The following is a 25742-nucleotide window of genomic DNA, read 5'->3' on the forward strand; positions in this document are numbered from 1 at the left end:
TGCAGAAATAGACAAAAAAAGTTGACTGGTTTTGTTTTGACTTTGTCTTCAAGCCCAAGGGCGCCTCAAGTGCCATCACATGTGACATCATTTGAGGCATCTATTTCTGCTGCTCCCTCTGTAGGCAAAAGTTATTTAAAAAAAGTTGAATAAATGATTTGATATTTCTAACATCTTCTTTCTAACATCAACACATTTTTTTTTGTAAAGCCCGTGAGTTCATCTTTATGTAGGACTACACCACTCTAGTAAATCTACGCAATTACTTTTCACTACTGATAAGGACCGTTTAATTTGATTAGATTGTAGACACCTTGGGACTGAATTACTTTTTAGCAGAGGAAGGTCCTGACTTGGAAAACCATAAACCTACTAGTTGGGTTCACGGTATCTGTGCCAGCTCATCAGCATATGAATGGCCCAGGCCGTCCCCTCTATGCCCGCTCAATGGGCGAGAAGAGGTGGGTTTTTTTCTCTCTTTTTTTTCTGTACTTTCTTGGATACCCCAGTAAAAGCAGCTGATTCAAAGACCTCAGTTTTGGTCAGCGAGTATTTCTGCGGGTGTGGAGTGACTTTTTTTTGACCAGGTGTGTATGGATTTAAAATGTTAGTTGGACTAATGTTGTGTAGTGCGCGCTCGCAAGTGACAATCCCTGCGTTCCAATACGTTCCATATGCCTACTAAGTAGACTATGCCAGAAAAGGATTTAGGATGTCCCAATTAAACACAATTCAAATGCACATGCCAAAATACCGGTATGTCCTAAATTCTCCTAATACATCCAATTGCATTTTGCAGTATGGTAACCAGCATGCTTTAGTATGCAGTAAGTAAGTAATTAGAAAAAGTATGTGATTTGGAACGCATTGGTTGTTTTAGGAGGAGCGTTGGGCGTGTAAGTAACCTACGTGAATAGTCTCTATACATTGCTTGTAAAGATATGCCATTTGAGAACAGGTTACAAACAGGTCGTGTCGGCTTCTGCACGAGTGGACAGGAAAGAGTTAAATGTGAGAGCTGCCAGCCACTCCCAAACCCTCCAGCTGCTTCGCTACCTGGTTTCTCCGCACCGGTGACGATCCTAGACGGCTGGGGGGAATTGTGATTATACGCGCACGATGAAACATTGGCGAATATATTGCTCGCGTCGTGGTAGTAATAGCGCACTTTACTTTCGGATGTAAGTTTTTTTGTTGAACGTAAACGACACACACAACTAGTAGTTTCAGGTAAGTTTCACGGGATTTTACACCTGTTGTGTTTGTTTTGGTTTTCTTTTGCACCTGTTGCAGGGCTGATACGTCAGATTGGGAATGAGAAAAACAATGTTTCTACTGTTAAGTCTTCTAATGGCTGCAGGCTCTCTCAGTATATAGTCAGTGATTGTGTGTGCGCGCATCATTACACTCAAGTTACCAGCACTATATATCGCTTTATTGCCAGGTTTTCTATTACTTTAACACGAGAACAACACATAACTCCTTTCTTTAGGCTAAATTACTCGTTATAATGTGTTTCTGTAGGGGGGAAGGCATGAATGAGTCCCCCGCACTTTGTAACATGACTGTGGACGTGCCAGGACCCCTCAAGTGCAGTAATTCTCACCCCCTCAATGGAGGGCCATCTCCATGGTGATGTGAGGGGGCCTGGCCTGACTCCCAATCAAGAAGCAGGGTCTTTGGAAGCTCGTATATAGTGCGGGGCTTTTTAGTGCCAGCCATGCCTTGCAGTTGGCTTTGTGTGCGCGCGCATATGTAATGTGCAGAACTTTCAATTAGCCCTAAAATGTAGGTCATCTCACATAATGGAAGGCTGCTGTTTGGTCTCCAATGGGATTTTAGGTTTGATTAGTGGATGATTAATACAGTTGGGATTGGGAATACATAGATTAGTGGTTAGTTTTGACTTGAGTTAATTGATGTTCTTCTAATTGCTAGAAGTGTAGAGGATGTTGTAGTCTTTGTTGTAGCTGTTAATGGCACCAGTGTCTCGAGTCGTTAGGCATACCATGAACATTGAACACAACATGTCAAATGTGTCTTCGTCACTTAGTTTAGATAATTGCCACAAGGCGTCCAATTTCCATTTATCTAAAAGAAAAGTGACCCCTATGTGGAGGCCTTCCAACATTGTACAAATGAAAGAGTTAGGAAATCTTAAAATTTCAAGACAACTATCTTCCTTAGATTTTGTAGTTCTGTGGCCAACTAAAACTCTTAACTTTTAAGGAAAACTGTCTACATTTGAGCCAACTGATGATCTTTTGTCGAGATGACTTATCATTCATAAGTTATGTACTGTATGTTCAAGTTTTTGAATTCTAAATACTAAGACTTCCAAATAGTCAAAGTCGTGCCAACTTGTTATATTTTGTCCACAAGGTTTTTCAGAAAGTTTAAACACTGTTTAAAGTTTGGATAAACATTTTTAACCGACTTGGTTTCGTTCATATCACTATGACAGATAGATAGAGAGAGAGAGATAGAGAGAGAGCACCTCGCCTAAAGGAATCGCTGTAATTCCTGCTGCTCTCTGAGAAAGACCAAAATCAAATGCCAAAGAACTGCTCCAACAGGTAGTGTGAGAGTGTCCCGTCAGACGCCTACTTACGTACAGTACATGCCTATTGCCTGACAGAGCACATGTGTCCATCAAGCATTGTAGAACAGCAGGTGCATGTGCTGTCGTTTTCACTTCCTGGTTTAGGAAGGGCCTCTCATCTCTAGTTATTTGGTCACATGGTTAAAGCTGCTGGGAACAGAGATGTGTTTTGCCTTGAAAAAAAAAAAAGTCAGCATGCCTGTTATTAATATTGTGTCAGTTTTAGCATTGATAAGTAGCCGGGGTGTCACATACTCTAGGTGTGTGCATGTTTTTTTCATTTGAACTGTATTTTCTGTATGTAACTCATGTTAGATGAGACAGTAGAGAGTTGGTGCATCTTGTGTGTAAACGTCACATTCAAGGTCCCGGAGGCAAGCGTCCAGTTTTTGATAAATAATCTGGAAACCTCAAATGGGTTTTATTTAGAAGTGTTTTCAGAATCCTCAAAGACTCTTCAAACCAATCGTCCTAAAATAAATTTGAACCTTTTATTCCAGTGTTGGCTTTATTTCCGTTCCAGGTAAATCCAGGCATACCACCTTGGTCATATTTTAAACGGAAGCAAATTATTACATTATTTTGTATGAAAGAGAAAATAATGGAATAACAAAAAGAGGAAACACTGACTATAAAAAGTTAAATTTTTAGTTGGGGAAGCCAGAGGATGTGTCATTTCTGGCTAACAGTTTTGCTTGGATTAGTTTAACAGTCACAACTTGAAAAAAGTTGTGCAACGGACTGAATATTGTTTTAGTCCAGAGGCTTAGAAGAGTCATTGACGGGGGCGCCTTTAGCTCAGTTGCTAAGGAGTCCCCCTCCCGGGCTGGGCCCAGCAGCAGACCCGGGTTCGATTCCCGCCCGCGGTCGTTCTCTGCATGTCACTCCCCTCTCTGCCCCATTTCACCTCTGTCTCTCTGCACTATCAATAAAGCATAAAAATGCCCAAAAAATATATTTTAAAAAGAAAAAAAGAAGAGTCATTGAGGAATCTCTAAAATACCTCAAGAACAGATGGCTATGTTGTCGAGCGAGTTTCTAGGTTTTTGTTCAAATATTGCTGGGTATTTACTTTCCAGGAAAAAATTATATCCAGCTCTGTAACTCTAAATGGGACTAAGGCAGCAACAAAAGCTATATTTTAGAAATAAGCCAATAGACAATATGATTACTGGGTTTAGGGGTTGGATAAATAGTCCACATAGCCAGCATGCAAATCAGAGAAAGCAGAAAGTTTGCATTTTTTCTAGACCTTCACTACATCTTTCATCTCGTGGAGACACTCTCATAGACGTCCTCCACTATTGATCTACTGAGTGATGTGAAGATAATATAAAGGAAACCTCAGCGGGTCTTCGTCTAGAGTTGCATGAGTCATACGCACGGTCTGTTGTGTAGTTACTATCTGCAAAATGTTTCTGTAAATTGTAATGGCGTGCTAAATAACAAAAATGCCATTGCACAGTAGATACTACTTCAAATACAAAGGTGCAGCATGACTATTCTTACTTCCTAGAACTAAAAATCACTGCTGAAAGCCTCGAATATTTTAGATAAATTGTTTTGAGTTTCCGTGCCAAATTGTCAAAATTGGCTGTGCACTGTTGATATCCACTTGCAACTAAATGTCATCTAAAGGTGCCATCTTTCCTAGAGAGTGGGGTCTCCATTTGCAGTTGCCTCAGATAGACATTGCAACAACTAGTGGTAAAGTATCTCCCCGACCCCTCCTACACAGAAAACACTCGACTTATAGAATATGTTTGGGAGGAATCTGTCAGGAACGGGCTATATCAGCAAGTTTTGTACGTGGGCATGCAGACCTGCAGAAAGTTAAAAACACGATAAGCAAAATGGATTTCACATTGGGCTATCTTCTGGAGTTGATCCTGGATTCTGGGCCAGGGGGAGTGTGATGTAAGAGGGGGGGGGGGAGGTGCTGCCAAATTGATTGAATAGCCCGACTGTGTGCTCTGTGGCGTGATTTGGGCCCCAATTTGGCTCTCCATTGTCTGATTGGATGAGTGCTAATGTGGTTAAGTAATGGGGCAGATTGCTGCTTCATGCATTGCTGAGGAGAGAGAGAGAGAGAGAGAGAGAGAGTTGTCTGTGCTAAAAGGTTCTTCCTGCCCTAAATCCTGCTGGAAAACAATGCTAAGTATGTTTGTTTACAAACTGGTTACAGCCACCGACACTGTGGCAAGAGCTCATCAAAATCCCAAGTAGCGCCCAAGAAATGTTTCAGTTGTTGATTCTACTGCTAAGTAAAAACCTGGACATATAGCAGAAGGTATAAAATCCATGCACGATCACCAAAGGCTTACCTCATGTAGATTAGCTGACAGTGTTAGAATTCCTCAGGGGTGGGGGGGGGGGGGGGGGGACAGAAGTTACGCACTATACCTTTTTAAAAATGTCTTAATTTGCAGAACATATGTAAAACAAGCTAAATACAAATAGTTTTTCATAGCAGGCAAAACATCTGTGTCATGTGAAATATAACCTCTCTAGATCATATCTCCAAAATCGTACACAACAGGTGTTTTCAATGTGTTTCCCGAGCACATTTGAATATCAGACTATCTTCTGTCCAGGCACTAAAACGTGTACTGTTTAGAATGTTCCAGGAAGCACTGGTTGACCACAGCAGTGACACACTTAGAAAGCAAATCGACACACTGCACCCACTAGCAGCCACAGACCTAAACTCGAGATTGACCCAAGCCCCAGAAAACTGCCACAAAAACGCCCCTGCCGGCTGTCTGCACACTGGCTAATGTAGTCCCACGCATAAGGAAGTGTAGATTGAACAATTGCCTCTTAAAAAAACAGACTTCCCGTTTCGAGCTTTCACCCTGGTTTTTAACAACACAGTGTCTCATCGCAGGAACCTCGCAAAGGCATCTCTACTATAGAGCCTATTATTGTGGGACATTATTGCTTCCTTCTTTTTTTCACCCCCATTATTGGGTGCATGACCCAATGTTAAAAGGTCAGATATACAGTACACTTCAAAGCATTTTAAGAGCACATATTGTAGTTTTTTAGTACCATTTGTAGTTCTTTAACGTCTTTTTAAGTGTATCCCTAGACTTAAAAGGCGCGTAGTGGTGGGCACATGGGCAGGAAGTAGGTTAATGTTGCTCCCTTTTATAAGTGTGTGTGTGTGTGTGTGTGTGTGTGTGTGTGTGTGTGTGTGTGTGTGTGTGTGTGTGTGTGTGTGTGTGTGTGTGTGTGTGTGTGTGTGTGTGTGTGTGTGTGTGTGTGTGTGTGTGTGTGTGTGTGTGTGTGTCTGACCCTCTTTTCTCTGTCATGTTTTCATTGTGTCTCTCTTGCTGTTGGCTCTTAGCGCACACAGACAGTTACCCTCTACCCCCCTATCCTGTGCACAGGAATTCATGCATACAGACAGACACACACACACACACACACACTCACACACACACACACACACACACACTCTCCACACACACACATCTCACCCAGTCCACACACACACACACACACACACACACACACACACACACACACACACACACACACACACACACACACACACACAGTCCCTTCCTGCTGCTATTGTAACAGAGCTCACAGTTCTCCTTTCTATCTGGGCTGCAACTGTCACAGCTGCTGCTGGTGCGAGCGGAGGATGTGTGTGTGTCGCGAGGGTGTGTTCACGAATGTGCCTTTCGCCGCTCTCCCATCACAAGCTGACTGAAGCACTCAGCACTCTCGAATAGCTTTGTTTTAAAGCTTTTGTTTTAGGTCCATTTGTCCATTTGGATATATGGCTACTGCTCTGAAATAGCAAGGACTCAGCCATGGTGGACATGTACTCCAGGGTTTGGTCTGGTCATAAGGCAGAGCAGGGCTTGACTCTGCCTGTGGGTCCTCAGGTAGGTGATCCTGAGCATGTATTTTAATGCCACAATCATAAAAGCTTGGTCAGTGTCCGTGGTCAGCGTAGGCCTATACTCTTTATAGTGTTGTATGTTGTGATAGCAGTCTCGTTTCCTGCTTTGCGTAAACACTCTACCTCTACTCCTCTCTTCTTAAATAGTGTATGCAGTGAGTGCTGTATGCTGAATGTTGCTGTTGATGTAATAGATTTTGAGTTTGGATGTTGAAAAACCCTTGTTAAATTGGCATGGCACTCAAAAATTTCAAATTTTTTATTTTTTATCCGAAAAAACAGCAGCAATAAAAACGGCATTTGTAGGTGTTGGTTCGAACTTGATAGTTTCGTTTGTTTTCATTTGCTGTCAGTGTGTATTGCAGTCAGTTCCTTGTAACCACACATGCAACTCTTTATTTCACAACAGAACAGTATGATATGTAATGTCAGACTGATATAGGCTATGCAGCTGCGTCAAAATATAAGGGGGACTGATTGTTTAATACCCAAACAATGTTCCCCTTTTATCAAGTTGGTGTTAAACAGACATGTTTTCTGTCATTTGGACAGTTTATTTAGGAGGAAAGATGATAGTGTTCAGTTATACGTACAATGCAAATATCAAAACTAGAGCACAGAACCAGTGTTAGAAAAAGTATTCAGATCCTTCACATAAGTAGAGGCAGCAAAACATTCATTTAGGAATACTTCTTTCAAGAGTACTGCAGAATTCAAAGTTAAAACATGCAAGCTTTTTCTGTAAAATGAAGTATAGAAAGTAAAATTACTCCTCCTGCAGAAACATGCCCAATTTCAGTGATATATTTATGCATGGCAATATTATGCATGTTATCAATACGTGATCAACATTTTGCTGGTTGAGGTGGAACTATAGTTTTAACTTCTTTTATATAAAGTTAGATGGTCAGGCCCCTTCTAAGAGTCACGCGTTATATCCTGTATTATACTATCTATGGTTATATCTGAAAGGTCGTCAGCTACTCAATTAGATAGGAAATAGCAGTATGCTGCTTTTGTAGTGTTATCTAATCACTTTTTTTTTGTGACATAATGATTTATTTTACCACATTAAAGGTTTCATAATTATTGAAATGGAATAATCTGATGAGTTTAGATGGAAAATCGCATTGATATAGTTTCCTACAGGTCTCACAAGCCAAAACAGCTGAAAACTGGTTACATCTTTGACAATATATTGTATTTTATATCAATCTATCCCAGCTTTGAGCATCATAGCGTTTGTTGATCTGCCAGTACTTGTTTCCTTTTCATTGCGTGTGTGGGATGGGGACATTCCAGTGGAGCTATTTCAGAGATCAATGAGGCAGCTCTTTCATTTCCTCTGTCTGCCTCTGTCTGTCTGTTTGGAATCAATCTGTGTTCGGGGGCCGGGGTCACTATCTGGTTCCCCGCATTGATTTGCTCTTGGTGTTAACGCGATCAATTCTGAAGCAGAGTCAGCAAAGTGATAACATTGAATAGACAAATAAATAAATAAATACAACAACAGCAGTTGATCATTAAATCAATATGTGGAAATCCCCTCGTCACCTTCCCATATTATATGATATACAGTACAGGATTCATCAATTATTATCCAACTTTTTGTCGCCTGAGTTCCTCCGCCAAAGTATTCAGATGCTTTACTCAAATAAAAGCAGCAATCCTCGGGGGCGCCCATAGCTCAGTTTATAGGGCGTCCCCCCCCCCCCCCCCCCTGGGCCAAGGCCCCGCAGCGGACCCGGGTCCGAGTCCTGCCCGGGTCGGTTCTCTGCATGTCCTGTCCTCTTTGCCCCATTTCAACACTGTCTCCCCAATCTGTCTAATAAAGCAAAAATGCCCAAAAAATAATCTAAAAAAAAAAAAGCAGCAATCCTCCATTGTAAAAATACTACATTACATGTAAAAGTAGCATTTAGCTGTTTCGGTCATTTGAGGTGGAGCAAATTGTAACTCCTCTATATACTACCCCAGTTGGATGCACACATTTCTGTATATAAAAAAGTCTGTATTAAAAGAAAATTTGACTGAAATGATTCATATATGGACCAAAATAAAATGGTGAGCACTAAACAATGCCTAATATTTTCATATGTATCATATGTTATTTGTGAGAAAGGAACAGTTAAAATACAATAATACCTCTTAAGACAAATGGAGTAGAGATGTAAAGTTGAATAATATTTCAAATAAATCCTCTAAATATGAATGTAATGTACTTAGTTACTGTCCACCGCTGCCTATTTATTTCCTTACCATGCTTCTTCTGCACAGTGATAAACAACAGATACAGTTGCGGACACACACAGGTCTCAGGTCTTGGTAAATATAGATCATGAGGCTAGCTAAGAAACACACAAGAGAGGTGTAGTTAAGAGCGCAGTCTCTCAATATGTGCTGTCATGGCTGTGTTTAAAAGACTGTGCAGGGCGGTTAATGTGAATCCCAGGAGCCTCACGATCAGGAGGAATAACAATAACAGTGGAGCTCAGGTGAGAACAACTTAAAGGGATAGTCCAGTATTTTTGAAGTGGGGTTGTATGAGGTACTTATCCATAGTTAGTGTGTTATCTTATGGAGATGGCGGTCAGTGCAGTCACTATAAGGAGTTAGGGGGAGATGTTGCTGTAGAAGAAGTCAGCCTTGTACTGTTGCAGACAGGGCCAGAAGAAACACATTTTTTCCCCCACATATACTGTATAAATGCTAACCTAAAACATAAATATCTCTTGAATTGTACACTAATCTCCTTAAAGTGAATGCACTGACCGCTATCTCCGTAAGGTAACAGACCTACTATGCCTAAGAACCCCATACAACTCCACATCAAAAATACTGAACTATCCCTTTAAAGAAATATCACAATGTTTTTGTTTTGCCAGGAGTCATTTCAAGTGTGAACGTGACCTGATGATTTTTAATGGCGTCACAGTTTCAGAGCACTGAGTTAGGACAGAGGCCGCCTTTCTTCACAGCTCAGTTTCACTCCTACATTTTTTGTTCTTTAAGCAAATTAGTTGTGACGACCGAGGCTATTTTGCATTTGCATGTCCGTACCATTACATACAGGCAGCCAGTTGAATCATGTGTAGCTCTACTCATGGAGGTAATATAATATGGAGGATGCTACAGCTCCCTTGTAAACAGATGATAGAAACTTAAAATTGTGTTTTTATATGGAGCAATAAGAAGTTCTAAAGGGGTTTTTATTCGTTATAGGGCTCTGTTGTTGGGCAGGATAATGCCTGATAATAGTGGTGAAGTTTATACTTTTTAGTCATGTGCAGATGGCCTGTGGTCAGATGCTATCATTGGTGTTGCTGTTTATCTTTTTCTGTTAAATATTAGGTTTATCTTAGCGGCAAATTGTCTCTTTTTAGTCTTAGGATAAGGGCATGACCTCTGGGCATTGTTTTGACATGTTGTGAGCAACAGGCTTTTGAGTGTGGGTGTCTTTATACACAATACAATGAGACTAGAATTAGGTATTAGTCATTATTGTGGGTGGAACACCTTTGTGTGGTGTTTTTCTTTTTTTTTCTTCAGCTGTAGGCTACTTCCTGTGTGCTCTAGTTCTCTGTAAGATGCGGAAGGCTGACTTACTAAGAGCTATACTGAGAACAGTGGGCCGAATGCGGCTGGCACTTGACACTACTGCCTGACGAAACTTTTATCATACCATTAAAGGTGCAGTGGGTAAAGGGGAACTGGCGTTTTTTTTTAGAAAAGACTCGGTAGAAATGGAATATATAAGTATGTTTTAATTAGTGTATAATTGCTTGAAAAAAAAAAAACTTAGAATTAGCCTTTTTATATCTACATAGAAGCGGGGTATATATGTTGCACCACCATGTTTCCACAGTAGCACAGAACAGAAAAAACCTTACACGTTTTTATATATAGTGGGTGTCTGCTGAAAATGCACCTGTTGGAAGAAGAAGTGCTATAGAATAAATAACTAAACACCTCTTCACCTCATCACTTGATATTGTGGAAAAAACTTGAGGCAGTAGTGGATGATGCCATCTTTATTAACCAGCTTCTTGTCCTTGAAGGCCACCGTAGCTTCTGTAAGTTCTCCCAAAGTGAGATTTCAGCATGTCTCGTTGACATCAAGATTTTTCACCACCAAAAAGTTGTTTACACAAAACCACGCACATTGTTCCAGCATTAACTTTGGTTCTTGTTCTGAAGAGGAACCTGTCATTGACTTTCTATGTCTAAATGATTTTGTCCTTTTCACAGGTCCAGGATCCAAATCTGCGGTCGGCCGTTTACGTCAATGTAGCTCAACTTCGCAAGAGCATCGGCGAGTCTCCTCCCTCGGCCCCTCCCTCGGCCCCTTCGCCCTTCTCTCCCCCCTGTCCCGACCCAGAGGGATGGGAGGTGCACCTTGACCAGGACAGTGGACAGGAGTACTTCTACCACCCAGTCACGGGCCAGACCACCTGGGACAACCCTTATCTATACTCCCCCACAGACCAGGGTAGGATAATAGGCTATTTTCTTTCCCAACCAAGGTCTGTTTTTTGCCCTTGTGAAATATTTTTTGGGGTAATTTTGGATCAAAATATAAGACATTTTAAAGAGCCTTTTAATACCACATGTTTAATTTAATGTAATCCTAACTGCATTACCTTACAAGTTTAAAGGATATAATGGAGGATCAGTATTTATTCCATGCCCCTTGACATTGATTGATCAAGTTTTGTTACATGAAAGACCACACATTCAAATGACAAAAATTGTATTAGTAGCCTACTAGACTAGTAAAGTACAGTACTATAGTACATATTAAACTACGGACGACCATGTCCATTTTCAACTTCAAAATGAATTCTTTATTTTAGGGGGGCACTAGAGCCCCCGTCAAATTTCAGGTGCAACTTTATGTTTTTCATAGGGCATTTTGACCCTAGCCCGCGCAAATTTTCCTTTTTTCAGACCCTGACCCGTTCCCTGTTGAGGACCATCGTACCCCCTCTCCCGCTCAGTCTCCGGCCCTCTCTCCGTCCACCGCCTCCCCCACGGCCTGGACCTCGGACTGGGAGCAGTTAGTGGATGAACCGAGCGGCCGGCTTTACTTCTACAACGCCATGTCCGGAGAGACGTCTTGGGAGCACCCCGAGCCGCTCAGCCCTTACCCCCCTCTGATGACGGAGCCCATGAGCGTGCACCGGTTTCATGAGGACGGGCCGGTAAGGACAGGCCTGCTGTTCTGGCTGGCTGCTCTACTTAGCCCCCTCTCCCTCTCTATCTCTCTACTGTCTCCTGTTTTAGCTTCACCCAGGGGAAAGCTGTAAATACAGTCTGCTTTTAATGGAATTAAATCTCCCCACACCACCACCACCTACATAGCAGACGCCGGAACTCATTTCATTAGGAGGAGCTCACAGCGGCACCCAACAGTGGTGTCCCTGATGTCAAAAGAACTTATACATTTGTCCTCATTTTGAATTTGAGATAATGGAGAAAATTATCTGGAAATGTTCAAAATGCTTCAGTTAATTGGATTATTTAGAAGCAAATTGTTCCAGTCATTTCATTAGGAAAAGCTCACAGACACCCAACAGTATTGTCCCTAACTTCAAAATAAAAAGTTTGAGTTTTTTGAATTCATGGTCAAAGTTAAACAACTGAACAAAAAGACAAATTTAGAAAAGAAAATGGAATGTCTAGCCCTAGAAAAATAAATTAAAAATATACACATCAATTATACATATTATGCACCTATACATTTATACTTACATACTCATTTCACATCAGCCATTCACTTAAACAATACATATGGTTTATGTAAGTACCTTAAAAACAATAAAATATGGTTTAAAACACTGAAAAATTGCATGATGTAGCACATGCATAGCCGACCGCAGATTTCAGCGTCTTCAGCGAACTGTTACATTCAATTATATCAAATGCATTTGTACTAATTTTGAATTAATTGTATTCTATACCAATAAACAGATTATCGGGAAAAGTTCATTAGAATATCTCGAGACAAATGATTCCCCATATTAGATGATTTCCAGCTGCTTTTCTTCACAACTCAAGCAACAAGTGACCTACTTTCTGCCCCTATGATGGGGTTTTATTTGTGGAGCTGGAGAAAAGCTTTTATAGGCCTTTCACACCAAAATGAACCAAGAGTCAGTTCCAGGCTGGTGTTGGGGTCAGTTCAAAACTGGTTACAGCCTTATCCCAGTTATGAACCGGTTGGTTTCACATCGACCGGAGACAGCCATGGAGCCGGCAAGAGAGCAACGTCATGACGTCACTGTAAACGTGTGTGTACGTCACCCGACGCCGCTGCTCTTGTGGCTAACGCTAAAGCTACCGCTAGCTTTAAGCACAACAACAGCGGCGAATACGTCTTATTTTTACACTTGTTGGCTCTCGCTTTGCTTTCATAAGCAAACAGGACCCATACAGCGTATTCTCGCCGGTCAATTTGATCGCTACGTTCGGTAATTATGTTATGTTTACGTCTCGTAGTAGCGGTGTTTTTAAATATGGCGGGCATGAGGTTTGAGTTGCTCTGGTTGGTCAGGATAATCCCTCCCCCAACCGTTCGCGCAAGCAGTTCTTATCAAACCCTGCTCAATCCTGGGGTATGATTTCCCCCGGTTTTTACGGCCCGGAGCAGGCTCTCTGGCGGTGTGAAACCAAAACACTGGCTCTAACTCCGAACAAGCCCAGAACTAGCTCCGATTTTGCGGCGGTGTGAAAGGCCTATTAGTGGGCCAAGTAAGACTCATTCTTTGAGGCCATGAAAAACGCTGTGGCTTATTTGTCAAAGTCAACGGGAAAGTCATTGAGCGCTGTATCGAGGTCACAGTGGGGAATGATTCAACATTAGTCAGTTGGATGGGGCAACATTTCCACACAAAAACTGAATTGAGGCAAAGACAGCGGTCAGTGTCAGAGCTATTGATTACTGCAATTAGTTTCCAACCAGGAGGCAGGGACTCCCCAAGAGATGATTAAAGCAGTAGTCTCTTGCAAATACTAAGATTAAAGAGCAGACCCCAATCTCATGTCTTGAATATGAAGCTACTGCCAGCGTCCAACTAGCTTAGCTTAGCATAACGTCTGTGAAAGGGACTTGCCTATAGCTGTGTAAAGGTCACAAAAAACACAAATTGCTATTTTTTCTTTCTTCTCCAACGGAGAGGGGTTACCAAAGGAGCGTTTGACATCTAGAATCTCACCATTATATGCCTCTACATCCTCCAGATAAGCGCACAGTGTACCTTTTTTAAAGTTAATATATGTGTCTTAATGCATGCTATGTCCCCATCCTTCCATCCACAGCCCCCTTTGCCTGAGGAGGATTACCCAGCGGAGGACTACCCTTCAGAGGACTACCCCACTGTGGACCTTCCCGAGGCCTATGAGGAGCTCCCCCATGCCACGAGCCCTCCTCCCACCCTGCCTAAAGAGTTCACCCTCAGCCATGTGGGCCGCACCATCATCCCCAGAGCCAACCTGGACCGCAGCACCCCGTCAGGCTGGAACCTCAACGTGGAGCCCAGCGGGACATGGGTGTTCACCAGGGAACACTCCACAGAGCAGGTAGCTCCACCTGAATGATCGCAACTGGGATTTAAGTCCACAAAGATCCTGAATACAGTTAAGATAGCATTTGTTTGGGGGCGCGACGCTGGCGTGTACCATTGAAAGGCAAAATTCCTTGTCGCAGCGGACTTGGGTTTGACTCTGGCTGTTGACTGCATTTCTTCCCCCTCTCCCTCCTCATTTGAAGTCTTTGCTTAAAATATATATATTTTTTAATATATTTTTGTCCTTTCTAAACTCCCATGCTCAAAGCGGGGTCAAAAAGCTGTTTCTAATAGAGGGGCGTTTCTCCTCGGAGGCACCCATGGCTTTGTACTTGGAGGTTGCACATGAAAAGTGACATATTTGAAATATTTCTGTGGAAAAAAGGAATCAAGTCTAAAACCTCCATGCAGCTGTAATTCTGCTTTTGTGACTCAAAACGGAGCTAGACAGAAAAGTTCAGATTCCTGCTCATTTTCTCACCTCCACAAACACCTCGCCAGTCACTGAGGGAAGTGGTCGTGATTGTGGAATTATCGGTTTTGGAAAGTTTCCGAAAACGTCAAATCCAGCTGCCGACACTCTAAATTTGGGGCATTGGAAAGATGTGGTTAGAGGGGGGTTTCAGGAGCTGTTCAGCCATCACACACACACACACACACACACACACACACACACACACACACACACACACACACACACACACACACACACACACACACACACACACACACACACACACACACACACACACACACACTGAAGTATGCTTTTGCCCTTACAATTTAGACCACATAGGGAACAAAAAACTTACCAGTTTCTCCAACAGTAGTTTTTTTATATCCTCTTTAAACCATAATAAACAGCATTTATGTCACCTTCACCTGACACTCTTGTTATTCTCTTATCATATGTACACAATATTATTGTATTGTACAGAGTTATCAGCGCAGTAGATTAGTCTATTCTTTCTTTGAAATCAGTCAACATGCTCAGGGAAAATACTTCTACTTCAACTTCTTGAGTGAAACCAAAGTGAGGTTTCATCACATTTTAATTAGGTATTGTTTGTTGTGTAACAGTGGGTCAAGTCAGTGGATGAACGAGGGCAGACCTACTACTATCTGAGAGACGGCTCCAGATCTCAGTGGAACCTGCCCGAGGTAAAGATCCGCCATGAAAAAACGGTTTACACTTTGTTCATGAAAGCTATTAAAATATGTACAGTACATTAATCAGGAAATTAATCCAAATTTACACTTGTCTGGTTGTGTCATCCCTCAAGATTTCAAATATTTGAATTTAAACTAAAGTATGTTTTGGCCCCTCTAGGCTCCTGTAGCTCATGGCATGTCCAGGTTGGAAAATGGTATCGATGCAGAGAACGTGTCGATCATCAAAAACTGGAGACACTCGATTGGACCGGGACAGCTCGCCTCAGCCCAGGATGACGGGGTACGGACTCACTCACTCACTCACTCACTCACTCACTCACTCACTCACTCACTCACTCACTCACTCACTCACTCACTCACTCACTCACTCACTCACTCACTCACTCACTCACTCACTCACTCACTCACTCACTCACTCACTCACTCACTCACTCAGACTATTTTTTTATTTGTAATTTTTTTAAAACATGAAGTCTGTCTGTGCGCACTCCTTCCAAAATGCCCAAAATGGTTTAGTCCAGCCAAGGCGAGACAAGGCAAATGTATTCATACAAAGAGGCGATTCAAAGTGCTTTACATAAGACATTTAAAAGAGAGACGAAATAAACAAGATAAATAACAAAGTATAGGATAGGATTTCAATTTCAAACTGTGCAAATGTAAGTCCATATAACAGAATATTATAACCTTTTAACTTGGTATGCACAGTTCTTAGTGACTAGCCTAATAAACACTACAGATGCATGTGAAAGTGTTTTACTATGGATCAATGGAGAAATGGGCCCCATGGAGACTGCTTATATACAGGCCCAGAGTGTTGTGCTCTGAATCTACCCTCGGGTATACTGTAAATAAAGTTACCCTACCTTGTGCTACGCCCCTGCATGCATGTCATCAGCTGGGATAAACAGAAGGCTTCAGTCAGGCACAAGTAGTGAGTGTGAGTCCTGGTTTGACAAGTGGCACTCCCAGGTTTTTGTAACCCTTATTTAGCAAGGCAAAGCAGCCGTGGCGAGCTCCTATTTACAGTAATGAACTGGAGGTCAGAGCAGCAGAAAGAGGGCTACAATCCCACAATAACAAATACAAGCTAGAATCGGACAATAACAAAAACAAGAGCTTTTTTAATTCAAAGGCAGAGAGCTTAATAATGGTTGTAGATGTGTATTTAATCTTTTTGTCCCTATCTGTGGTGTGATTTGGCACATACTACCACCCAACATACATATTAAGTGATAGAATGGCCTAGGAGGAAAGAGGAGCCAACCAGTAACCATGAGGTCGCTGGTTCGATCCCCGACATCGGACATGGGGGGGGGGGGGGGGTGTTATTTGTAAAATTAGTGGTTGCTGTAAATAAATGTCCCTATCATCACCCTTTTCTTGTCCCTTTCCAGAGGTTCTACCCGACACACAGACGGAAAACATCAGACTACAGCAGCGACAGCTCCAGCACCGGGAACTCTCCTGAGACGCAGCACAACGTGAGTCTCATGTTACTACAGAATACCGGCTGAAGCTAATTAAAGGTGGAGATAGTGATTCTGGAGAACGCTTATGGTAAAAATCAGTGACTATCTTCTCACGATTCCCCTACCTGTCTGTACTGTCTGTGGACTGAAAAAAATCTGGTGTGAATAATACACAGCCTAACCTCTGTAAACAGTCATGTTGCTAGCTAATGGTTGTCCCCTTTGTTTATATACAAGTTTACAGAGTCTAGGCTGTGTATTAACAATGGATTTTTTTTTCAGCACACACACAGTACGGACAGGTAGCAGATCTTGAGGAGGTATTCACTGATTATGACAAAGTAATTTTTGCCTACAAACGTTCTCCAGAATCGTAACTCCACCTTTTAACCTTGTTACTCCAGAATAAAGTGGACAGCTAGTGAACAATGAAGTGCTGTGATCTTCATCTACATCTGAATAGTTCTCTGTGTCTCTCTCTCTTAAAGGCCTTTGGGTTTAGACCCTGGAGGAACCCTTATTATCTGACCTCCAGGTGGCTGCGCTATAATGTGGGTTGTTAGTGTGAGCGTTCACCTGAGCTCGGTGCATAGATAGCAGCTTCTATCTATGACGGGCTAAAGTGTGACGCTAGCTCATAAGGAACATTTGAGTGTTTCACTCCCATACCCCTTGTGTCTCTCATTAAAGGCCTACTTCACCGGTTTGAATATGAAGGTGTATTGAATTCTGAGATCCTATGTAGTATAAATGTGTGAAAAAAATTGAAATCGGTTCATCCTAGCATGAGAAAAGGCAGAAAGAGTGTTTTTTTTAACCCTATATTTCTCTTTCTCGTGACATCACAGAAAGAGAAATATAGGGTTAAAAAAAAACTTACTTTGTAAATATTACTGTGATGTCTTTTACTGTGACATCACAGTAATATTTACAAAGTAAGTTTTTTTTAACCCTATATTTCTCTTTCTGTGATGTCACGAGAAAGAGAAATATAGGGTTAAAAAACACTCTTTCTGCCTTTTCTCAGGCTAGGATGAACCGATTTTAATTTTTTTTGCACATTTATACTACATAGGATCTCAGAATTCAATACACCTTCATATTAAAACCGGTGAAGTAGGCCTTTAAGTGATAGATCTCCATTGCTTGAATGCATGTTATAACCAAACTACCTTTCCTGATTTACCTTCTGTATTTATTCCAAGTGATGTGTATATCCTATAGGGAATTGAGGTCATATCCGTATTGAGATGGATTAGGCAAGGCAAGTTTATTTATTCGGCACAATTCAGACACAAGGCAATTCAAGGTGCTTTACAGGGGTAAAACAATACATTAAATAAAAATTTCATTTAATTTAAGAGATACTAAAATCAAAGGAAAATAAAAAAAAGTTACAGGTAAAAAGGCAAACAGAAAAGTCTTCAGATTAGATTTAAAAGAGCGGAAATTTGCTGCAGAACTCAAATGTTCTAGTAGTTTGTTCCCAATGTGTGGAGTATAAAATACTGAAAGCTGCTTCTCCATGTTGAGTCTGGACTCTGGGGACTGAAAGTAGACCTGTCCCAGACAACCTGAGAGCTCTGGGTGGTTCTTAATACATCAGCAGACTGACAGATAGGGGTTAATCTGACATCAGTTTAAAGAAGGGACATATTTACAGCTTTAATGGGCAAAACTCAAATGTCAATTGTTCAAATTTGTTCTCCCTCAAAGTGTCAGTGACATGACATATGTATAAAACACAACTGTACACCAATTGATTAGTCTAGTCATATTCCACATGTCTGTTATAACAGATAACTAAATAAATGAAAAACACCAAAAGCAACAATCGACTGATCTTTCTACCATGCGTTGCCTCTGTAGCCAAAGCTTGATAATCTGAAACCTTATTCTTCTGTACAGCAGAACTCCATTGTTGTCTAAAAACTATAAAAACACATCAGTGAGTCACACTCTTCCCACGAACACACACACACACACACACACACACACACACACACACACACACACACACACACACACACACACACACACACACACACACACACACACAGTCTGTGGTTTATATTGAGTCACTTCCTCATACACCATCCTGCTGCTGAAAATACTATAGTGCACCAAATCTTCAGCTAAAAATCAACTTATCGAGTGTGTGAGAAGCTCTGTCAGAAGATTACCAAACCCGTTTAATCAAATGTACTGGTAAAATTGGTATTCGCGATCTAGTTTCAGAATGTACCTTTATTGCTAGGCATGAATGAGCTTCAGTCAGAAAGTATTATGAAACAGACTTCTCCATCGTTGGTTTTGGTCTTGTGGTGAACTTGTTAAAAATATAGAGCCCCATCAACCTTATCATGAAGGGTTTATTCTATATAATGATTTTAAAGTATGGCTGCAATTAACTACATTGGTCACAATTCAGCATTTAATCCAGATAGAGAATCAAAATCTTTAACTTCCCTGCCCCAACTGTGACTCCAAAACATGGATGGAGTATGAAATATGTGACTTTTTTAGGATATGACTAAAACTAATTTTGCACAAATTGTAATAGAAAAGTTTGCATGTGAGTGCTGCATGCATGGCTTCGGTGCATTGATGAAGCCCGTGTTTCGAACTTGGTGAGCAGTATTGTGTGTCCCTCATATGGTCTCATCACTTCACACATAAGATAAGCGTTACAATGACAAGTAGTTTAACAAAATCTTTTTTACATTTTCAGGTGCAGAACTTGGAGAAAGCCGGAATTCTCAACAAAACGAAAGTGTGTGAGAATGGCAAGAAAGTGAGGTTAGTTAAAAAAAAAATGTAGGTATGACATTGACATTGTTGTATGACATGTTTCATTTTTCCTTGAGTATGTTTTGGAGTCATTTTGTCAGTGTCTGTTCCCCCTAAAGCCTGTCATTTTGTCATCTGTCATCTGTCATTTGCTTTGTTCTGCGCTTGTGTGATGTGGTATTTTACCGTTTCAGGAAAAACTGGAGCCAGACATGGACGGTTCTCCTGGGAGGAGTGCTGACATTCCACAAAGACCCCAAGTCTGCTGCAACAGGGGCCTCGGTACGATCTACAAAACAGAATAACTCGCATGATAAAGCACATTTATTTATATTTTTGTGAGGCACTTTTCTCAACACTGTTACAAAGTGGTATCAAAGAAAAAATAGAAACAGAAAAAGCAGATTAAAATGTGATAATCCATCAGACAAATTGCCTAGGCTTAGAGGAATAAAACAACAATACATTGGGATAAAAAGATAAATATAAATAAATGAACCCAAAAGTTAAACATTTCTCAACACTTTCACAAATAAAACCATTTGAAGAAGTGGTTTAAAAGAAGTGGACTTGTCAGGGAGTTCCAAAATGTTACAGGAAATGTACAGGAAATGCCCAATCATTCTACCAGAAAAAACTCCATCTGCAGATCTTAATTATCTAGTTGGTGTAAATACAGGACAGTACATAGGAAGTGTATGTAGGGGCGTGGCAGTCCAAACCTTTTAAATCTATTCTAAAATTGAACTAAATTGTATTTGAATGTTAGGGCTCATCGCACATTATAAAGAACTAACCTTCAAATAACTAACTCAAAATTGCATTATGAACAACACCTCTAACTTCAAATAAATTCAAATCCAATCAGTCACAACACATAAATTCAACCTTAAAGAGAAGCCCTGACACCCGAATGCTGCATTCAAGCTCACGTTTGCATTCTGTACATTTCTGAGAGGCTTGCTACTGGGTGAGAAGTGACAGTCAACTTCTTAAAAAAAATAAAATCTATACATTGCAGACATTTTTTTCATAAACTCTCCACTTATGTATCACGTTACGTCCCTTATGAAAGAGCATAGTAACACAAATCTTTGTTGCCATGCGGGCTGTTGTTGTTGTGTGTCACCTTTTTTAAAAAGCACAGACGAGCCCTACGGGGACAGCCACAGCTTTTGTGTTAACGCAAGCTTGGAATGTGGTGCAGTCAGTTTGGTTAACAGCTGTATCTATATATTCTTTCTTCTCCACGCAGAACAAGACCAATCAAATTGTCCCTGAGATCACGGTGGACCTACGGGGAGCTACGATTGGCAGGGCCTCTAAGGACAAATCCAGCAAAAAGAATGTATTAGAGGTGTGTGTGTGTGTGTGTGTGTGTGTGTGTGTGTGTGTGTGTGTGTGTGTGTGTGTGTGTGTGTGTGTGTGTGTGTGTGTGTGTGTGTGTGTGTGTGTGTGTGTGTGTGTGTGTGTGTGTGTGTGTGTGTGTGTGTGTGTGTGTGTGTGTGTGTGTGTGTGTGTGTGTGTGTGTGTGTGTGTGTGTGTGTGTGTGTGCGTGTTTTGGTTTGTTGACATGTCATTAAATGCGATGTGCGTCGTTCGCTGTGTTGTTATCTTAAGCAAACGCCACGCGTGCATTTTTATTTTTAGCTCATTCAGTTCCCTTTGTATCAGTGTGTTACTGGTGCTGTGTATTATTGCCTCTCAGCTAAAACATGATCTCATCCATTATTAAGATGATTGTTGTTAATGATATAAATGTGATTGTGTCTTGTCATTATGAATGTAAGTCTTTAACATCTCATTATGTCTCCTTCAGTTAAAAGGGAAGAACGGTGTGGAGTTTCTGGTCCAGTACGACACAGAAAGCATCATCAACGACTGGCACAAGGTTTTAGTGGACACCATACGACAACTGGTAAGTCCATTCGTCGGCCATAACTAATCGGTGAACGTCCAAAAAATCTCCAGCTTTTCAAATCATTTAATTCTGTAATAGTTTGATATGTTTGGAAACAGTTTAGGTTTAGAGACAGTGGAGGAGAAATCATAATGTCTGTTAATAAAAACAAGAGAATGTAGCAGATTTATGCTTTTTAATAAAAAATAATGCAAGTTTACTTTAGGAATACCTTTTTAAATATGTTGATTTACGTTGCACAATGGCATTCATTTAGGAAAAATGTCACCTTAAGCAATAAGGATGGACTAACAGAAATACAAATTATTTTAGCTTGTGTTTCTATATGGCTCTCTTTGTTTTTGACAAATTATGCTTCTAAAATCCTCTATATTTTCTATCTTAATTGCAATCACTGTGCAGTCCATAGTGTGCTCTTTGATTTACTCATGTTGTGCCTGTCCATCAGGAATACCAGGACCATCATTCAGAGGAGGAAGACAACGACTTGTATGACAAGATTGCCATCACAGAGCCAGAGAGGGTCGTTAGTATTGACAAGAAAAGACGTAAGTTAATTCTTCACATTTTCCCTGTGGCATGTTGTAGTCATTTTGACCTGGTTTAGATATTTCTAGCTACAATTACAACCTTATTTAATGTCCCTTTTATGTAAACTTTCCGTTTTGCTTTTAACAGCCTCCACCAAGCCGACTGTCACACCCTCGTCCAGTAACGCAGGAGAAAATGACCAGAAGAGGGTTAGAACCAAACTGATGAAGTTCCTCATGAAGCGGCCCACGCTGCAGGCTGTCAAGGAGAAAGGCTACATCCGAGGTCAATACAAAACAGCCATGAAATAGACACTGATTTGAATAGAAGCTTGTAAAAAATCAGCATAGACTCTACCACGGTTTGAATACTCATGTTTGTCGTTGTACACATATTCAAACACAAGTTGTTTTCTGCTTTCCATTGCTCATTTGGGCCCAGATCATTATTTATTATATTTTAAACCTATTGCAGAAAGGCGGCATAAAGATGAATATTTTTTCATAATATGATGCACATTTTACTGTTATTCTGTCTATTGCATATACAAATTGGAACATATTCATTTATTTTGCACAAATTTAATATATTGTATTACTTTTCATTGCAGTTAATAACTTGAACTACTTCTTGTCTGTATTTTCACAATACTTCTGTGTACTTCTGCATTTCTGTCTATATTTTCTTCTGCGTTATATTTTGACCAGCACGTAATTATTCAATTTGTCTTTTTCTTCTTTATAAAATGTCTATCTCCAACATTATTTATCTCTAATGGGGTGATGATAATTTTCTTACTCCCTGTAGACAATGTGTTTGGCTGCCATCTGGCCACACTGTGTGCACAAGAGAGGACAACGATTCCTAGTTTTGTGGAGAAATGTATCATAGCATTGGAAAAGAGAGGTAATCCATCGTGTTTGAATCATATTGAAGTATTTTCTTGCTGTTTGCAATAAGGAAACTGACTTCCTGATGTGTGTTGATGTTCAGGTTTGGACATCGACGGACTCTACAGAGTGAGCGGGAACCTCGCCACCATTCAGAGACTACGCTTCAAGGCCGATCATGGTAAACTAGAAAGCTCACCAGAAGTGTATTGAACTTCATAATTCAGTCAGAGTATTGAGAAAGTGGTCGATTCACTGCATAGATTTACTGTGGACAACAGCGCCCCCTGCTGTGCATTTATATAATGTGCATTGGACTGGACCAGAAGGCTGCAATAATTTTGTATTTTTACTTCAGGCAAAAAATAAACCAATGCTTTTTGCAGTCTTATACTTGTATATTTGAAATGAAACTGTAAGTCTTGAATCTGTTGTTTTTTACAGAGGAGCTGGACTTCGAGGACGGCCAGTGGGAAGACGCTCACGTCCTCACCGGAGCGCTCAAGTTGTTTTTCAGAGAACTTCCCGAGCCGCTTTTCCCCTTCAGCCACTTTCATAAGTTCATCGCGGCCATCAGTAAGTTGATTTTCGAATCCAGGAATTTAATTTATATCACCTGTACTTAGCACTCACCTTTGTACATTTGGTCTAAGTCTAGCGAATGTATAAATGAATGTTCATTCAATTTAAAACTGATTATTATTATTATTATTATTATTTTATTTTTTTAGGAATTTCTGATTACCACACAAAATTGTCTCACATGGAAGAACTAGTCAGGACACTTCCTCCTTCAAATCACGACACCATGAAACTACTTTTTGGACATTTACGCAGGTAAGCTTATTTTAGTTTGAATCATTTTTCATTTCTATGTCTGCCTGTTTCTGTCAAACTGTTTGAGCGCTTAAGTGACGGACAAAAGATGATGTAAGAACTTAATCTAATTAGGTTGAAGTGACCTCACCGTGTCCCATTCCTTTATCCAACAGGCTCATTCAGTTCGGGGAGGACAATCGCATGACGGTGCAGAATGTGGCCATTGTGTTCGGCCCGACTTTGCTTCGGCCGGAGATGGAGTCGAACAACATTGCAATGCACATGATCTTTCAGAACCAGATAGTGGAGTTTGTTCTAAATGAATATGAGCACCTCTTCCTCTCCAGCTAAAGACAGTCACAAGCCTAGAGGACAATAACGTCTAAATGTGCTCAAGTTATTTGAAGTGCTAGATTTTTACCCTTTATTCGCATGCACGTAAACAGCTTAAAGGTGGGGTCAGGGATTCTGGAGAACGCTTGTTGTCAAAATCCCTTTAAGTCATAATCAGTGAATATATCCTCAAGTCCGTACTGTGGGCCCCATTTGTTTGCAAACCCCTTGTTTACATACCAGTTTACAAAACCTAGGCTGTGTATTAACGCTGGACATTTTTTAAGTGCACACACAGTACGGACAGGTAGCGGATTGTTAGGAGTAATTCTCAGATTTTGACAACAAAAATGTTGACAAAAAATATTCTCCGGAATGGCTGACTCCACCTTCAAGTGCAAAACATCACAAAATGAATCCTCTCTTGTAAAATAAGTTAAAGGGCTCTTCAAGTTTTCTTTGCTGAGAATTATTTATGGTTTAACCACCTGAAAAACCTAGATACAGGGATCTTCAAATGGTCTTTTCTGAGAATGTTTGAAGCATTTCTTAACCACTGTTCTGTCCCAGATTGACTCCATAGGAGGCTGAAACTGTTACAACTGTATTTGGCAGTATTTTTAGATGGGAAACTGCTCCCTAAGGCTCCAACTGTCTTAATCTCACAAGTCACTTTTAATTTGTTAATGTTTTGTTTCTTTTTGATTTGTCTTAATCACATTGAAAATAGAACCCAATTCAAACCATGGCGTACATGCATTAATGTCTTCTTTTATAAATGATCAACGTTGGCTCCCATCTTTATTTTTAGAAAGTTTTATGACGTTTAAATATTGGTATGAATTTGAAATTGCAGTAAAATCGCATATGGCAATAACTGAGATTGTATTTTAACGTTGTGTCTTTGGTTTTACAGTTTCAGTTCTACTCATGAATCTTATTGTAATATAGAAATGTATAAATATTAATACAAACACCTCGCTGTGAGGTACAGTTGATGGTGGCATAGAATACTTTTAGCTTATTTCCTTTCTGAATTGTGAAATGCCATTGTTCAGTCGTGCTGTACTTTGAAACTGTATAATAACATAGAAATATAAACTATTCTGACCTTTTTTGACTGTTGGCTGTGGAAATAAGTCGCACCATGAATCCAAAAAGTGGATCCTAGAAGAGATATATGACCTGTAAATAGAGATAGATGGCATATTTATGCTGAAAGTTGTTGAGAATGCACAAGTTATACCATAATAAAAATAACTTTGTAAAAAAAAAATGTACATCTGTTTATTTATTCCTGTCAGAAAAGTTAATGGAAACTTCCAACCTCATTACCTTCTACCAATGGTAATTCAAATTTTCATTTTCATTTAACTTTTATTTATCCTCGAGAGACCAATTGAGGGGTGACCCTCATTTTCAATGACGTCGAGTCAAAACAAATTCAAAACAACAATACAAACAAAATATTCAATAATTCATATGAACTACTTTAATTCACTTTATTAAGTTTCATAATTGTGATTGTTTTTATTTTAAAATTTGTGTTACTTATGGTTTAATATGTTTATAAATAGTACATATAAATACATATTTTATACAAATAAAAAGCTGTTGTATATAACACACACACACATGTTTTAAACTATATGTTTTTGTTTTCATACACAAATGATGATTATTTTATATTTAAATATAATATAATTTAAATTATTTTAACATTTGTGTAT

The 25742-nt window shown here is 40.2% G+C and overlaps 1 protein-coding gene across 3 annotated transcripts in view; it reads left to right on the forward strand.

The window, feature by feature from the left end:
* The window catches only part of arhgap27 (Rho GTPase activating protein 27), a 28291-nt gene extending 3049 nt beyond the window's left edge, over positions 1-25242 (forward strand). For 2 of the 3 annotated variants that reach the window (XM_080049345.1, XM_080049346.1), the window contains exons 3-19: positions 10767-11007; positions 11466-11719; positions 13836-14096; positions 15164-15244; positions 15414-15536; positions 16654-16740; positions 19460-19527; positions 19713-19800; positions 20774-20875; positions 21338-21436; positions 21888-21987; positions 22118-22255; positions 22778-22876; positions 22964-23041; positions 23305-23436; positions 23592-23697; positions 23853-25242. In XM_080049345.1, coding sequence (XP_079905471.1) covers positions 10767-11007; positions 11466-11719; positions 13836-14096; positions 15164-15244; positions 15414-15536; positions 16654-16740; positions 19460-19527; positions 19713-19800; positions 20774-20875; positions 21338-21436; positions 21888-21987; positions 22118-22255; positions 22778-22876; positions 22964-23041; positions 23305-23436; positions 23592-23697; positions 23853-24030 — 2235 coding nt within the window. In that variant the 3' untranslated portion in view covers positions 24031-25242. The remainder of the gene's footprint in view (positions 1-10766; positions 11008-11465; positions 11720-13835; positions 14097-15163; positions 15245-15413; positions 15537-16653; positions 16741-19459; positions 19528-19712; positions 19801-20773; positions 20876-21337; positions 21437-21887; positions 21988-22117; positions 22256-22777; positions 22877-22963; positions 23042-23304; positions 23437-23591; positions 23698-23852) is intronic. The other variant, XM_080049347.1, reaches the window with a different exon arrangement.
* Positions 25243-25742: the final 500 nt, after the last annotated feature.

Source organism: Ammodytes marinus (genome assembly GCF_949987685.1).
Source record: "Ammodytes marinus genome assembly, chromosome: 20".
In the NCBI taxonomy this organism is placed as follows: Eukaryota; Metazoa; Chordata; class Actinopteri; order Uranoscopiformes; family Ammodytidae; genus Ammodytes; species Ammodytes marinus.